The sequence below is a fragment of the Toxorhynchites rutilus genome, chromosome 3 (genome assembly GCF_029784135.1).
Source record: "Toxorhynchites rutilus septentrionalis strain SRP chromosome 3, ASM2978413v1, whole genome shotgun sequence".
Lineage (NCBI taxonomy): Eukaryota > Metazoa > Arthropoda > Insecta > Diptera > Culicidae > Toxorhynchites > Toxorhynchites rutilus.
Window position 1 is genome coordinate 191168025 of NC_073746.1, and position 17685 is coordinate 191185709.

At 42.4% G+C, this 17685-nt stretch overlaps 1 protein-coding gene across 2 annotated transcripts; it reads left to right on the top strand.

Annotated features, from left to right (window-relative positions):
• The first annotated feature begins 4932 nt into the window (after window positions 1–4932).
• Window positions 4933–5978, top strand: LOC129779014 (nuclear pore complex protein Nup98-Nup96-like). 2 transcript variants are annotated; one of them, XM_055786246.1, is made up of 3 exons: window positions 4933–5115; window positions 5179–5291; window positions 5363–5978. In XM_055786246.1, exons 2-3 carry the CDS (start codon window positions 5286–5288, stop codon window positions 5636–5638), a joined length of 282 nt encoding a protein of 93 aa, XP_055642221.1. In that variant the 5' UTR covers window positions 4933–5115; window positions 5179–5285; the 3' UTR covers window positions 5639–5978. The 2 variants fall into 2 exon arrangements, with proteins under 2 accessions (XP_055642221.1, XP_055642220.1); XM_055786245.1 differs by having other exon boundaries at window positions 4933–5111.
• Window positions 5979–17685: the final 11707 nt, after the last annotated feature.

Here is a 17685-nt window from a genome sequence, read left to right on the forward strand (position 1 = left end):
TTCGACCACTATGCGAATGGCATCTACCGTGGATCTCCCTTTCCGAAATCCGAATTGATTATCGGACAGTCCACGAACTCCCTCCGTGCATTCCGTCAGCCTATTAAGGATGATTCTCTCCAAAAGTTTCCCAAGAGTGTCCAACAGGCATATGGGTCTATACGATGCTGGACCACCCGGCGTCTTTCCTGGCTTGGGCAGTAGTACTAGCTGTTGTACCTTCCATCGATCCGGAAAGTAGCATTCGTCTAGACACTTCTGCATGGCTGTCCTGAACATATCAGGGAATGCTAGGACTGCCGCTTTCAAAGCTACGTTGGGGATTCCATCTGGGCCAGGCGCTTTCTTCGTTTTTAGGCGTTTGATAGCTGCAACTAGCTCATCGTTCGTCACATCTCTGCGTTCGATGCTATCCTCATCCTCTCCATATGGCGTGGGTGGCCAGGTCGTTGGGTCGTGCTGCGGAAATAACCCTTCCACGATAATTTTTAATTTTTCGGGACACATTTCGGAAGGTGTCGTTGGGCCCCTGAGCTTCGCCATCACCATTCGGTAAGCATTGCCCCATGGATTGACGTCCACGTCCCGACATAACTCCCTGAAGCAATTAGATTTGCTCCGCTTAATCGCCCGTTTAAGAGTGGATCTAGCCTCTCTGAATTCCACTCTCCGCTCTTCTCTGGTGTCTATGCTTGACCGTTGAAAACGTCTTCTGGCGCTAAGGCAGTTGGCCCGAAGCACGCCAAGTGCCTCGCTCCACCAATAGGCTGGAGGTCGCTTATACCTGGGTTCCCTTTTTCTTAGCATTGTTATATCACATGCTGTTGCTAGCGTTTCCGTCAGTTCATCCGCGTTCATGTTCAAGACGTCGCTTTCCACGCGTAGTGCTTCGATGAAAAGGTCCTTGTCAAAGGTTTTTGTCTTCCACCTGCGCGGGCATGTCCTATTTATCCGTACTGCCACGGAGTTTCGTTGGCCAATGGTATAACGGATGGCTTGATGATCACTGTGGGTGTATCCTTCACATACCCTCCACCTCATTTTCGTCATTAACGAAGGACTGCAGAAAGTCAAGTCGATGATGGACTCTCGACCCTACCGGGGGCACCGGAAGGTACTAGTGGTGCCCTCGTTGCACAGGGTAACATCCAACTTGCCTAGAGCTTCTAGTAAACTAGTCCCTCTCGCGTTGGTGCATCTGCTTCCCCACTCTACTGCCCAAGCATTGAAATCCCCTCCTATAACGACTGGTTTTCGTTCGGCGAGCTCCTCGGTGAGGACATCCAGCATATAGTGGAACTGGTCCATCGTCCATCTGGGAGGTGCGTAGCAACTGCAGATAAAAATTCCGTTAATCTTTGTGATCACGAAACCCTCGTGAGACCTCGAAACTACCTCCTGAATGGGATATCGGCCCATGACCTGGATGGCGGCCATTCCTACTTTATCCGTCACCCAATTACCGTTACCGGGGGGAACGCGATACGGCTCCGCGATAATTGCGACATCACATTTTGTTTCTTGACTGCCACAGCAGTCTGTCGCACAGCAACTGTTGACTGCCACAACAGTTGCTGTGCGATGTCACAATGGTTGAGATTAATTTGGGTTATCTCCATCACTGTTGGCTTGCCCTCGCCTGTTTGTACACAGGGCAATTAAAGCCTCCCGTCATATGGTCATTACTGTCCTCTTTTTCGCAGAGCATACACCTTGGTTTTCCCTTGCAGTCGCTGGCAAAGTGTCCCTCTATTCCGCATTTCCTGCACAGTTTGGATCTATCTGGCCCCAAGCAGCCTTTCGCCAGGTGGCCGAAGTTTAAACACTTGAAACATCGCTCCAGTTGCTTGGGAACAGGCGGAATGATTCTAAAACGACCCACAGCCCAGCAGACGTTTATACTCTCTAACTTCAGTAACTTGTTCGCTGCGTCCGTTGAGAGACGAATCGTTGCGGTCTGCGTCCCGCGATACGCCTTTCGTAGTCGGATTTTCATCGGAACTTTGCCCAGGATGTTTTCCTCCTCCAACTTCTGACGTAGGTCTATCTCGGTGGTGAACAGACTGAGGTTCCTGCATTCTATCGATGCCTCGGAGGATAAGGCCCTTACGTTCGCTCCATCGCCGAGAACCCTTTCTACAAGATCCTTGAATGCTGAGCTCCTGATTTCTGGGTCTCTCTTCAGCTCGAACAGCATTTCGCCGTTCTGGGTGCGCCTGGACTTCACCACGCTCTCCTCCAGTTTCTTGAGGCCAGGGTCCTCTCGCATTTTTTTAAAGAGATCAGCGTATGATACGTTGCCCTTCGCTTCGACGATGAGTGCATCGCCTTTGTCTCTCGCCCGCCGAGGATTAGGCTTCTTGTCTTTTGGCCCCTGCCACTTTTCATTCTCTTTCTTATTTTTTTCCACTATTTTCACTTTTCTCTCCCTCTCTTCGTTCCTTTGTTTTTTCTTGTTTCTTTTCCTAACCGTGCTCCAGTCGTTTCTCTTGCTATCGGTGCTGATCTGGTCATCGCTGTCACCCAGCTCTTCGCTGTCGCCCTGGGCGTCACTATCGTCTTGATCATCGTTGTCGTGATCGTCCTTGCGTTTTTTGAACATTTCTTCTGCTGGTGAATCCTTTTTTCTTTTTTCCGAACGGTTTCGACGAATCTTTGGCGTCACCTGTCCAGCTGCAGCTCTTTGCAACGCTTCTGCGAGTGCCTTCTCGGCGGTTTTCGTCCTTTCGACGAATCCATCGTGCTCCTTCAAAGCTCGTCCCAAGAGAGATCTTATACCCGACATCCTGGTCTTGATCTCCTTATGCACGTTGGGTTTGTCCTGCACGAAGGTGTCGAGTTCTTTGACCCTCAACATGATCGTGCTCAGGATGCTATCTCCAGTCAGCCCTCCTTCCTGGGTTAAACTACCGCTGGACTTTGGCAGGAACAGGGGATTGATCCCCCGACTTTTCTGGGTCTCAGGTATTCCTCCATTACTGCCGCTAGGGCCTGGTGTTTCCACTTGTTTGAGTATTGGCGATCGCAGAAGCTTTTTACTACGAATGAACGCGTTGGCTTGGTCACCTGTATCCATCATACTCTCTCTTCGTTCTTCGTTGGTTTTGTAGGTTGTCTCCATTTTGGTTGGGTCCCAACTTCGGGCCGCTATCTCCGCTCGTTGTACATAGTCGCCTTTTTGTGATCCCATGGTTATCTATGCAAGCAGTGAGGCCATGCAGGGGTTGACACGGTCCTTCATGGGGACCGTGTTCAGAGCCGGATCAGCGCAAGTCAGGAATGTGACATCTGATGCCTAGTACCTAGTGCCAAGGCCTAGACGAGCATCGAACGTACCCGAAGACTTGCCAAGTTGTTACCGGGACGGGGGCAACCGTACTATTAACCCACACGCCATTTCAGGTAGGTGTCACCCTTCCTTACTCAGGGAGCAGAATAGCACGACTGTCGGCTTTTAGCATCGCATGTTATCCGTTTTCGTGTCTTGTCCGTTTTCCATGTTATACCAGTATGTCGTAATCAGGATCTTACTGGCTTCGATCCTGATGTGCTCGGCACTCCTCTCGTTGCTCCTGTACACGGTATTTCCCCCGTGCATTCTCCATAGGCTTTACCGCGCCCTTACTCGCGTTGTCACCCGATTAGTCGCCTTCTACGACAGGGACAGGGACGTAGACCCGAAGTGCTATTCTAGGCCGGCAGCTCCACGGCTCTGTATGTCTGTCCATGGTATAACATGTTCAGACCATAATACCATGGACAGACATACAGCTGTACTAGCGCTGTACGTGTACAGCGTTGTACAGGTACCACGATAGCATGACACACATACTTTGGTTGTACATTGTACCGCATGTCAGACTGACAATCAGAAGTTTGAATTTATTGCATTGTATTTTCACCAATATTTCAATGAAAAAGGTTTTTATTGAGCGTCTAAACTATCGAACACAACAAATATGTTTCCAATCTGAGTTATTAACTCAAGAGAAAGTCAATGAAAAGAATGTATACCAAATGTTTTGATTCGTTTTGTTCATGCTACCCACCACTAACCGTCTATGGCGCTGCGCACAGTACAACTGTAGCCATGTACAGCGGAAAAATAGGTCGGTACAGGTACAGCGATTGTACCGAGCAAGACGGGTCTATGGTACTAGGTGAGGCCGTTTCGTCACTAAGTTGGTCAGGGGAGCGGTATATGAAAACAGTACGGAAGAAAGCAGAAGGGGATTTATTTCCTCGAAGCGTGAAAGAGACGGACTGATCACGAGCGAGCTTGGCCACAAGCGTATTGTGTTTTGTTTACAAACAAAACACAGTAGACTTCCAAGATGGCTGAAGAGTGGTTCTAGTAAGTTGGCCCACCTTAGGATATACTTCTACGCGCCTTGGTACCGAGTTGCTTGCATGGTTCTAGCGCTGTACTTGGTGACAGACATACAATTTTCGAAGTACAACGCAAGTAGAGCTGTATGTCTGTCATAAGTATAAGACAGTTTTAAGTTGTTCAAGCTTTGAATGAAAATTTTCACTTCAAATTATTTGATTACTCAAAACACGTGGAACTGATTCTTACTTAATTATGTTTGTATAACGTTCTTGATGTTTTCACCAAAACTTATAATTATAATATGAAATCACTATCAAACACAATTCTTGTTCAGGGTTTTTTCACTACTTGCGAAAGAACGTATTGCTATATTACATAAAATATATTTATTACAAAAAATGTTTATTTTCATTCATAATTTTTATTTTGTATATGTGTTAATTGCACCTAAAAATTTATTTTTACTGCCACTTCCCAAAAGCAAAACACGAAACTAAATACCATCAACGCGAATTGACAGTTGTTTGTCATGTCTGTTAGTATTAGTACGATTCAGGCAATTTTTCGTCCCATGTATTAGTATGTGTGTGCTATTGACGTTTGTTTATTTTGAAATCATTTCAAAAGTTGCAAGTGATATGGATGCCGAAAATTATATTTCGCTTTATTTCGCTGCTATAGAACAAGTGAAGTGATGCAAATTTCTGCTCAAAGCGAAGCAATAGTCACAGGCGCACGAGGTCATCATGGAGTGTTTTGCCTTGGATTGTGTTCAACGGTGGGTAATGTCAGCGACAAATTATTCATAATTCATTGATTAACTTCTGTTTTTGTTTTGCTCACAGAAAACTTCCATCATTTAAATTCGATACTGAACGAGTTCTAGAATGTCAAACAAATTTTCAACTGTTCCATCAAGGGGCAGATTTCGAGCGACTTCATCCAGCTGAATATGAAGGTGAGTGTTTGTTAACTTGAACACACCAAAATAGTTTCTCTTCTAATATTCTTATTCGGTATTTCATACAGTTCAACCTGACCCGGAACGCGATCGACGAAGAGGTGGTTGAAGCTTGGCTCGAGGAATTCAAGACCAAACTGTCCGATCTGTGCTCGGTGATCAAGATGTTTCCCTGCCCGACGCTGAAGCATCGACTCTGTCAGAACGCAATCACCCAGCTATTGGTCATCCGCTATGCGTTGATGCAAAATGCGCTCGAGAAGCTGCTTCTGCCCCAGGAATACGTCCTCGAGAAATTGCGGCTGAGCGCGTTTCTGGACGAGGATCCGCGGAAGCAGCGATGAATAGCGTTTGAAAGAAATGTATGATGTAATTTTAATCGCAAAGCAATATTACTACAATGCTGTAACAAAAAAAAAACACTCTAGAATAAATGGATGGGTACACATCCTTTCGTACGCAAATTTCAAGATGATCACAGGAAGTGAACAGATAATACATATAAATAAGTAGTGCCCCTGGCTTGTTAGGCAATGTTATTATAATTGGCTCATAAAAAATTGTTCATTTTTATCTAACTATCTGAGACTGTTAAAAAAGTATGTGGCAACAGAGCGTGTGAAATAAATCATGCTGTTTGTGTATGATTAGAAATAAAATAAATTAGTGAGTGAATGAGTACACAGCAACTGAGCAAAAGTTAGTTTTTGTAATACTGTTGATGACAGCCAAGTCTTTTGTCCAGTAAGTTTTTCATGTTCATTTATCATTGCAAATTTACGTTGCCGTCGTTGTGAGAATCATTGTAAAACGAGATGCGCCTAAGATGAACGTGTGCGCTCTGCAAATTACGGAAAAGGTTTGCGAACGTATTTTGAAATGGGGCGGAAAGGTTTATTACACCTTTGACCGCTCTGACGGCACTTATCGGTAAAAACACCGTCCTGATGTGCGCCTGCGAGGCCTGCACTCACTTTGGCCGTGCCAAACTTCGACATTCATATGTACTTTTCAGGGGGCCTCCGTAGCCACATTGGTTGCGCGTTCGCTTAGTAAGCGATCGATCGTGAGTTCGAAACTCAGGGCCCTCATTGACCATCTTTGTGTTGTTACAGAATAACTACGTCCACGCAACAATCATCAGCGATGGAGATCGATCCACGGTCGAAATATGATCGATTCATCCATACAACAACTGCTCTGCTCTGCAAGACACATCGGGCTGCTGTTCTATAAATAACTCAACAATGATCAATCAACTGTCTCCGCTGTCCGGTCTAACTGGATAATGGAAGAACCAGCCGGGTGCTATGATTGATGCTAGGATCGTTAGCAAAATCTCAAGCAGAACTGTCAGTGGGATACCCAATTCATATGAAAACAAAGGGAAAATGTCAGTGGGATACCCAATATGTTGGCTCCTGTCAGTTCAATGGGGGTTCTCTAAAGACGTCACCCGGCTGGGAAGAACAGATAGAAAACTCTTACGCCTAAATGGCTGCTACTTTGTAAATGTGTACCATATAGAATGGTATAGAAGGGAATACTCTAACGCCGAAAAATGGCAACTGTGTAATGTGCTAATTATAGATATGATAAATATGTGACATGTACACGATTAAAATTCGGCTCTGTTACAACTAAAATGCCAATGAGCCTAAAATAAATAAAAGGGACAAAAAAAATGTACTTTCCAAGAAACGCAAATTTGAGCAGGCTCGTGGTTGCAGCAGCAGCTGTGGTTTCAAGATTTTTCATATGCAATCTGTTCATGACCCATCCCCAAAAGGCACATCATGAGAGGGTGCTCACAAACAATGGTGGGAATTCAGAAAACACGGGTTCGATCAGCTCGGTGCAGCTGTACCACAAGTAATAAGAACAAGGTACGGATGCTTGATCTTCGCTCACTCATATGCGATCGGGAAGCGAAAGATGCGCAAGGGAATTGGGGAGTTCACCGCTGCCGATAGCGATCGAGAACATCGCACAGATATGCGATCAGCAAAGCGTAAGCGGAAATGATTTTATTATTCTGCCGAGCAGATACGTCCGAATCGTTCACTATGGAATCAACAATAAATTAAATATTTTATCGGATGTTTTGTTAAATGAATACAAGTTGTAATGTTGTGAAACTGTACATTGTGAATATAAGTTTTATATACCTAGTGTTTTCATGTGAATATATGTAGTTCTACCAGAACTGTATTTTGAATGAAGAGAAGGATTCTTTGATGTTTGTGCCGGTTGTTCCGCCGTTTTGTATTTACTGTCGACATTGCGTGGAGTGCAGTTCGAGGTTTTGTTCGCCGATAGCAACTTGTGGTGGGGAAAATAATTTCCCCATACAATGTTGGCAGCTGGAAATTGTGGGCTGTCGAATTGAGCCAGCCACCTAACAGCAATCAGTTGTATGTAGCAGAAATATTTGCAGCAATGTTCACCTGTCAAACCACTGTATAAACAAATGCATGTATGTGTATGTGAAAGATGTACGGTTTTGTATAGCGCGAGGTCTCTTTCACATTGTTATCCGGTTATCCGTCCAAACCCAGCGGCGCTTTTTGAAACCGGTCCGGCAGAAACCGGATAATGTGTAATCGCCCGTACGGTCGAAATTTGCCATTTGGGATTCTAACCGGTCCGGCGGAAACCGGATAATGTGTAATCGCCCTTATTCAACAATAATAATATATAGACTATTTTTCTCGGCTAGTCGCGAATGATTTTGACTCCGAAGTTTGGAGTCAAGAGATATGTTGGCCTAAAAAATACAACCGAAAGCAAAACAAAAACCGAGACACGAGTAACGTAACGGGACGTGAACGTGACGTGGATGTTGTATGTGAATCGCACTTCATTCGTTTGGCATTTGACGTGACGGTGATGGTGGAAGCATTGACTGCATGTGTGAATTGGTGGAGACGTTGACGGAACGTAGACGTTCTTCTCCATAACGTGCTATGTGAATCGCACATTAAACTGCAGCGGCGGTACGTTTTTTCTCTGGGTTTGGATTCGTTCGTTTCGATTATTGGCTTCGAGCAGTATTTATTCGATTAATAATCGATTTCTGTAGGAAGTATTCGATTAATCGATTAATCGAACGATTAACGGGGATCACAACTCGAATGTTATTCAATCCCATTTTTTTTCCAAAATATATATTTTTATCAAGGCTCATATGGCGTTAGCCTCACGGGGCCGGCAGTTCAATACTTTGACAATTTTTCTTATTATCTATGTTAGTAATATGTAACCGATTACTCGCGGTTGGCTCGAGGTTAGTATTACAAGTGTTTTCGTAATTCGGATGTTGCTGTCTCCAATGCTCTGTACGTGTGCCCGACGCGGGATACTTCCTATTGGGATGCAGCTGACCCTTAATCAGCAACGCCCCCCTAGTCTGTACCTCATATCTAGCGTGGTGCGTCTTTCTCGACTCGAGGAATCCAGGATAGAATGGTCACTAACCGGCGCAATCATCAGTTCATGTAGAGTTGTCACGAGCGGTACAACCTTTGGCTCTTGTTGAATGATCAGTGGACTGCACAACCTTTGGCCCGTGTATCTGTAAAGAGTGTGTGTATGTATTGCCGCGACTATGTAAAAGTTTATCGATCGGATAGGAGGGATATAAAACGGGGACATAACGAAGGAAACATCATTAAACGTTGACATCGGCGTTTCTGAGGAACAGGTATAGATGAAGCAGAAGATCAGGATCACGGCTACCTAAGATATCCCGGACGGGGATCTCCGATTGTCTGCCTTGTGCTCTCAGTGCTCTAGAGATCTGAGAGCGAGCAGCATGGAACCGGATACACGACCAGACAACATGCTCGATGTCGTGGTAGCCATCGCCACAATCACAAAGATTGTTTGCTGCGAGCCCAATGCGATAGAGATGCGCGTTTAGGTTGTAGTGATTGGACATAAGCCGAGATATCACGCGAATGAAATCACGACCTACATTCAATCCCTTGAACCATGCACTCGTCGAGACCTTAGGGATAATCGTGTGTAACCAACGACCGAACTCATCTCCACTCCACATGCGCTGCCAACTTACGAGCGTGTACTGACGAGCAATGTGGAAAAATTTATTATAAGCAATTTGCCTTTCAAAAAGTGTGCCTTCTAAAGCGCCCACCTTAGCTAGCGAGTCCGCTTTCTCATTCCCCGGAATCGAACAATGAGAGGGAACCCATGCTAAGGTTAACACTTTGCTTCATATTTTCCTTCAGGATGTTCAAGTCAACATTCTGATCAATTACAATTACTTGTATAGCCGACCATAAAGGAAAAAAAACAATTCATCAGTAAAAGAAATCAGTAGGGGAACCACGGGTAATACGGACAGTGGGGATAATATGGACAGGTGGCTGATTTGTATAGTTACATTTTGAATTTCAGATTTCTGTAAATGAAAACACCTTCTACATGTTATTCTATGATATTTAAACCAGTGGCCTGTGGCAATGAATACTGATCAAAAGTGGAAAAGGGAAACAAAAACCGAAAATCATACATGTTTCCGCATGTGGATGTAATATTAGCTGCTTCGATATTAAGCATTTTGAGTGTTTTAATATCAAAATTCAATTCGCTGATGGTTATACTTCGTTTTGTGAGTTAACAGAGAAGCGATATTAGGTATGTACGGAAAAGTAAATTCATTTTTGAGGGGAAAATTTTAAATTATTAAAATAATTGTAGTGGTAGGGTAAAACGGACAGTTGCCAGTGGGAATGAGATGGACTGTTAAAAGTCTGTTTAATCTATTCCTAATTCCTAATGTGGACTGTTTAGAAGCTGACTGGAACCAAAAGCAAAAAAGTTGATTAATTCGATTTTCTCATCATTTAACGGACATTCGTGATGAGCTCAGACCTTAGTTGAATGAAATTATGCCTCTCGCGATTGATAAACTTCTACGATTTATGTATTACAAACCTGTCCATATTACCCCCACTATATGCCCATATTACCCGCATCGAAAAAAATGTTGTACTTTTCGGTCTGTTTTAATTTCAGTAAAAACAATGAGAAACACTTTTTTGTAAAATATTTGGCCGAATATGTAGAAAAACAGTATATTGAATTGCAAGAAATTGCATCAAAGTTTAGGGAAACATTAGTTTCCAAAGATATAATTGAAGTTCTTCTTAACATATCCGTTTTACGCCCACCTTCCCTAACACCAAATAGTTTTTCCTAAACAGCATGAAACTCATCAATATTTTACTTTTTTTATTTTACTGTAAATGTGAAAAATCTGAAAGATACTTTCAAACATGGTGGTAGTAGAGGAATGGTATAGGGGTGCATGTATTGGCAATTTAGTTTCCATCGATGATGTAGTGGATCAGAATGTTTACTTGAACATCGGAAAATATAGTAAAGTGTTAAGAAAATGAGATTGAATCGAGGATTTCAGTTTTACCAACCATTGACCATTGAAAATATAGTAAAGTGTTAACAAAATGAGATTGAATCGAGGATTTCAGTTGTACCAAGACATTGACCCAAAGCACAAGGCACATAAAGTTCGGATGGTCGGAAGAACTTTCTTTGATGAAAGATCCCCCGGTCAGAACGGAAACCGAACCCGAACCCTCGGCATGAGAATGTGTGACGCTAACCATTCGGCCACGGGAACACACGATACTTACCAGATCGATTCAGTGAAGATCGATCCTCTGTTATCGATTTAATCGGAATCGATCCCTACGCCGTTTAGAATTTCGATTCCTCAAGATCGATCTTCTTCTAATGATAGCTAGGAGTTTTTGTATTCAATTATACTCTGTTCTTCAAATAAATACCAATAAAACCTAAAAAAATACTAAATAGAAATATTACAGAGAAGTTCAACTTTCGATCTGTGACACCGTGCGCGAGTATACGAGTTATGATTTTGCACGCGAGTATAGGAGGGTTTATGTAGGGCGAACCCGGGTGTGATCCGCACTCCCCGCACCCATATTTCACGCCACTGCAAGGAGGATACGTACCGTGCGAAAAGAGAATGTTTGTGAATATTGCATACATTCTGGAACATTTCGTATTCTTTCGTTCATTCTGAAAAGAATTGTAAACACTGCGTAAATTCTGGACAAACTACGGTGTTCTTTCGAGAAACCGTGCAAAATAAATCCGTGCAAAACGAGTTGAACAAATTTGATTTGGATCATATTCGGAAGAAATTAAGTGCCTAGATTCTGAGAGGTACTGTCAGCAACTAGATACTACATGGGCTGAAAAGTCCCGGGATTTTTAATGAAAACAATCGTTTTTTGAACAAAGCAGTATTTATTCCTCAACATAGTTTCCTTCGAGGCCAATACACTTGGATTCCAACATTTCGATTCCCTTTCTGTAGTACGAAACGTCTATGTGTTTGAAATATGCCTCAGTTTATGCGATGACTTCCTTATTCGATGCGAATTTCTTTCCCGTGAGCCACCGTTTGAAGTTTGAGAACATACGAGGGCAGTCCGATCAGTCCTTAGCCCGATGGTGTCAGCAGGGTTGCCAACTATAATTTAAAAAAATCAGGAAGAATGATAATAAAAAAAAAGACGGGTGGGTAATGTCGGGGACATAACCGGAGTGACGTAGGACTATACAAAGGGAACAGCTTTTGCTAAATATATATTTTAAATATATTGTTTTATTTTCTTCTCCTACGTGAATACCTACCTATCTACCTGAAAAATTGATTAGTTTACTGTTTACTCTTTATGAACATGTTGGGGGTTCTGAAAAGAAGTGTTGTGTTTTTGCGTTTTTTTTACAAACTTTCTCAATTTTTTCTCACTGTCTTATAGTTGATTCTTGATTTTTTTCCCGAAAGCTTTGTACTTATTAAATGTTCAACGCCGGGCATCTTTCGGCGTATGCACATATCGTACAATCAAAATGATGGCTGTGATAGGGGATGCATAGGTGGTCATCAGCTCATTCACTATCATATATTTCACTATTGAGCACATTACCGTACCTTAAACTGTTTCCGTGTTTCGGAGACGAATGGATTGTAAGATTTGTAGTCTCCGCAAACAAAGTAAATAAAAAATAAAAAAGAACTGAGGTTTTGGAGACGAACTCTACGATCTGTCGAGAAATAAACGAGCTATAAGCGTTCTGAAAAACCAACAGTACATACAGGGACGGATGACCTTCGGATTAAAGTCCTTTAAAATAAGAACAGAGCAGTAGGAAATACATAGCTCATCATGTTGCTCCTAAGTTATTTTTCTATACAATGCAGATGTAACGCAGTCAATTTTCAACATCAGTTATCAACCAAAGAAAGCAGTTTTTGCTACCGAGAAAATTCGTTAATGCCATCCTGCATACAATGTGTTGTAATTTGAAGCCACTTTTAATTCGGAAACCATGCATGGGTTTGTGAAAACTGAATGATCAATTTAAAAGACCCCAACCACCAATAAGTTCAAGAACAAGCATAAACAAAATAAATCAGTTTATATTATATGTCATATTATGTCACTTTAGAATGCATTGATATTGTGCAAAACTTTTAATAACTCTTCTTTGAAAGGTTTAATGGCCCTGAAAAGCACCGTGATTTACGGTGGCTAGTTTTGCCACCAAAGCAGTCTGTATAAACAAACTTTTTCCTTCTTCTACCTGCTTCCGTTTTGCGATTGCGTTTGCCACTCGCTGAAACTAGTTGTTGCCACCGAACCGAATGTGTTCTGTTCTGAATGCGGGTTTTCTTATCGTCGCGAGCAGCTTTACCAGCCAACTCGATCACTTCGGCGGCTGAAATTATATAACGCCGGCTAGGTGGACTGGTGCACTGGTACTAACGCGCTCGGCCTAGCTACCCTTGCGGAGCAATTGGCGGATACACCTACGGGGAACTGCACACCTGCACGGTTCGAGTGGGACTTTGCCTCTCCCTTAACTTGTCCTCCTTTGTTACGTCCACACGTCCACGTTGCTGCTTGCTTTCTTTTTATGATGTGATGCGATGCGATGTTAAACGATGCCGTACAACCACACGGGTTTACGGTTTGAAAGAAAATAAGATATTTTTTGGGGTCCGCGTGTTTTATACTCTAGCGGTACAAACTCACAGGATAGAGACAAATCAGCAGATTCAGCCAGAGGGGCGAGTCCAACGAGACGAACGAATGAGCGTTAAAAGGCAGCGATGGCAAAAAAATACATTCATTACGATTTGTTCGCTCGTTGGATTCACATGCAGACTAAAAAGGGTCCTTTTCAGGATCAAAAAATTATCTTCAATTTAAAGAGTTTATTGTTTTGTTATCACTCGATATCCCCATCTTGTTCGGCTAAACCTTCCTGTTTAGCGATTTGTTGCCACTCGCCACAGCTTTCACAGTTGGAAAATTTCTTCCCATCCAGCTTTGTGATATGTTGTACAGTAAATTACATTCAATGCGACGTGCCGAAGCACCACTCAGTGTCGCATTGGAGGCGATTTTAACCTGTAATTGAACATTTGCGATGACAGTGGTACAGTGTCGACTTTCAATGTGGGGTCATAATTTGGATCTCTATGTTTACAAAAATGTCCAACTAAATATGTCGCATTACATGTCCGTCCAATTAGCTAAATGTCGAACTAATTGTAAATTACTGTACTTTCAATCTGGAAACAATTTAAGAATTGGTGAAAATTGAATAATCAGGAAAGTCCCCAACTATCAATAAGCTCAGAACAACTGCCAAATTCACATACTCATCAGATCCAAATTATGCAAAAAAATTATTATCCAAATTAGGCAAACAAATTATGAAAATTATGAAAAAATCTATTTGTGTTTTATTATTATTTTGGATACTATTTTAGAAAGTATTGAACTGTATTTCGTAAACTCTTTTTTGAAAGGTTTAATGGCCCTGATAAGCGCCGTGTTCCAATTTAGAAAACTTAGTACTCATGGTTTTGAAAAAAACCATTTCGAACACCCTCGATGCCGCCTTGTTCTGGATTTGCCACCAAAGCAGATAGTATAAAGAGCAAACTTTTTTCTTCTGCTACCTCATTCTTTGTGTGGACACCGACTGGACAACATCGTTGCTGGACGGGCTGGACGGCGAGGGATCGAATGCCTTTCTCAAGGGAAGAGGGCGGAGGTGGTAGCGCTGGAGTAGAATAGAGTAGAGTTTTCAAAGGGCCTTTCTCAAGGCTAGAGACGAATGAACTGCAAAAGTTTAAAGTCTCTATAATACAATACCTTCCTTCCTTCCTTCCTTCTGCTACCTGCTGCCGTTTTGCGATTGCGTTTGCCACTCGCCACTCGCTGCAACTGCCTGTTGTCTTGATGTCCACCGAACCGAATGTGTTCTGTTCTGAATGCGGGTTTTCTTATCGTCGCGAGCAGCTTTGCCAGCTAACTCGATCACTTCGGCGGCCGAAACTATATAACGCCGGCTAGGTGGACTGGTGCACTGGTACTAAAGCGCTCGGCCTAGCTGCCCTTGCGGGGAACTCCAGACCAACACGGTTCGAGAGGGATTTTGCCTTTCCCTTCACTTTTCCTCCTCTGCCAAGTCCAGACATGGTTGCTTGGGTTGGTTTGTTGATGTGATGTGATGCAAACCGATGTGGTGTACGGTTTGAATGAGAATGATCGTTACGGAAGGAAGGTCTTGTATTATAGAGACTTTAAACTTTCGTCTCTAGCCTTGAGAAAGGCCCTTTGAAAACTCTACTCTATTTACTCCAGCGCTACCACCTCCACCCTCTTGCCTTGAGAAAGGCTCACGATCCCTCGCCGTCCAGCCCGTCCAGCAACGATGTTGTCCAGTCGGTGTCCACACAAAGAATGATCGTTACGGCAGCGGAGCGGGGATTTTTAAGCTGACTGGCTGGCTCGAGAATTACGCATGTGTGAGACTGCGACCAATGTTTCGTTCATTTTTTTTCTTTTTCCTTTCCAATCGTGCTTCATTCTATTTCGCTGCTGCTCTGGTTGCCCGTTTTGGTCGGTACGATTTGAGGAGCACAAAATGGACCAATCAAAAATGGGCACATAGTGCATTTGGACAATGCTTGATATTTCACAATTATTCAATTATTTATCTCAAGAAAAATGAAATGTTATTCATTATGATAGATGCGTAGATATATTTCCTATCAATTGATGCAAAAACCTTTGCGATCTATTGAGAAATGCTCGAGTTATAAGCGTTCCAAATCTTGCATTTTTTCCTACTTGTTCAGTGCCTAGATTTCCATTTCACCCCCTATATCTTCCGGTTAGACGTAGTCCTACGTCAATAAATGAGGATAGCTCATATTGAGTTGTCCAAAAAGTTAATGTCGATTCTTGGGAAAACCAAAACATAATTTTCAATCAAAGCATTTTAATTTAATTTTATATCCATAGTTCTGTTTCACAATTTTTCGGCATCTTTCACACAGCTTCAATATTCTAACCTTCCAGAGCATGTTTGCTTCCTCGTCGAAAACTGCTGTGAGCCATACTTGTGAGAAACAGGTTGCTTGGTAGTAGCTCATAATACAGAATCCATTCCAAGTCCCACCAGAAACAGAGTATATCTTTCTTCAGGCGAAGACCGGATATGTAAAAGAATTAATAAGCATGGTATAAATCCTCGCATAAGCAGAAATGCTAGTGTTTCACCCGACATTTTAATCGTTTATATTTGTTCCGAAAACCTACAGCATCCCTACAGTCAATTGCAGAGAAATCAATATTCAAATTTTCACTGAATTCATCGTCCATGCTTTGGAATGAATCTTTACTCAACAAATGAGGAAAGCATATCAGCAGTGGAAGACTTGTTGAATGTTTCTTAATTTTTAAGATATTTAGTACGGTTATAGATATATTTACCATAGTCCCATCATTAAAGTTGATTCTACTTTGAATCAGACGAACATATTACATATAAAATCTTTTTATATTGACTTTGGATTCAAAAATTTTCTCTTGAGTAATTTTACACTCTGAAATGTATTCCTACATTAACAACTCTGAGAATACATCTACATACACATTATCCTCAATAATGATGTTGTTCCTCAAACTTAATCTCTTGTAATTTCATAAATTCGTCAGACAATCTGGTTTCATGGAATTCTCTAGCACTGTTTTGAAAAGCCAGGAAACAATTGAGGGTAGAGACGAAAAAAGTTAAGTACAGCTTTGCGCCTAGAGAATTTAGCTTAATATAAGATATATACAAGTATATTTATCACGAATAATGTAATGAGTACAAGAATCAGGAAAAATCAGGATCATTTCAGAAAAATCAGGAAAATTTCAGCTGAATCGGACTCTTAGTTTTGCTTTGACCTTGTGCGGAAGCGGGCGGATTTTAGAAAAATGGAAAAAATGGAAATTCTCCAAATTTGGCTTCGTGCGTCTTTTTTCTTGTTTTCAAACTTGAAAAAATCACTCGCTGGGCAGAAATTTGAGTCGAATGAGGAGATCATAGTCGCCACGGAGGCCTACTTTGCAGACCTCGAGAAAACGTATTTCTCAGATGGATTAAAGAAGTTGGAGCATCGCTGGGTCAAGTGTATCGAGCTAAAAGAAGACTATGTTGAGAAATAAATCGCTACTTTTCCAAAATATTTGTTTTTTTTTGTAAGTTAAGTACTTATCGGACTGCCCTCGTATAGTAGTCGCAAGTCTGGAGAATATGGTGGACCAATTGTAATTGTAATTGGTCCAATTTGGCCGTCGCTTTTAAGGACGGCGGTGCGTTGTCGTGATGGTGCAGAACTTTTTTTTCGCCATATGGGGTCGTTTTTCTTTATTTCGTCGTTCAGTTTGTCCAATTACGCTGCATAATACTCTCCGGTAATTGTTTTTCGCATCTGCTGATAATCGATGAAGATTATGCCATGCGCGCCTCAAGAAACGTGCTTCTTCGGCTGACTGCCTATTGGACTCAGGAGTGTGGTAATGGATCCACGTTTCATTCCATTGTTACAAAACGTCGTTAGAAGTCCACTCGATTACGCTTCAACAACGCCAAACCGGCTGCTGAATCATGAACGCGCCGCTGTTTTGGTCGACGGTCAGCAAAGCTTTTTCATGTCAAAAATGTCGTGCAAAATGTATTCCATTCGTTCTTTAAAAATGCCTACGGCCTTGCGTAACTCAAAACGAGTCAACGCACTTGTTTCATGATTTCTGGATTCGTAGATTGGCCTTTTAGAGCGAGCATCTGCGGTGTTTGTCTCCTTCTTTTTGAATGGCGTTAACGTTCCCTGAGGAACTTTTGCCGTCTCAACGTATGCATTAACGCCTTGAATGTATTCCGAGAGGCAAGCTCTAGAATACGCGTGACCACAGTACAAGTCGAAGGAAATTTCTCTGAGGAAAAATCCTCCGACCAGAACGGA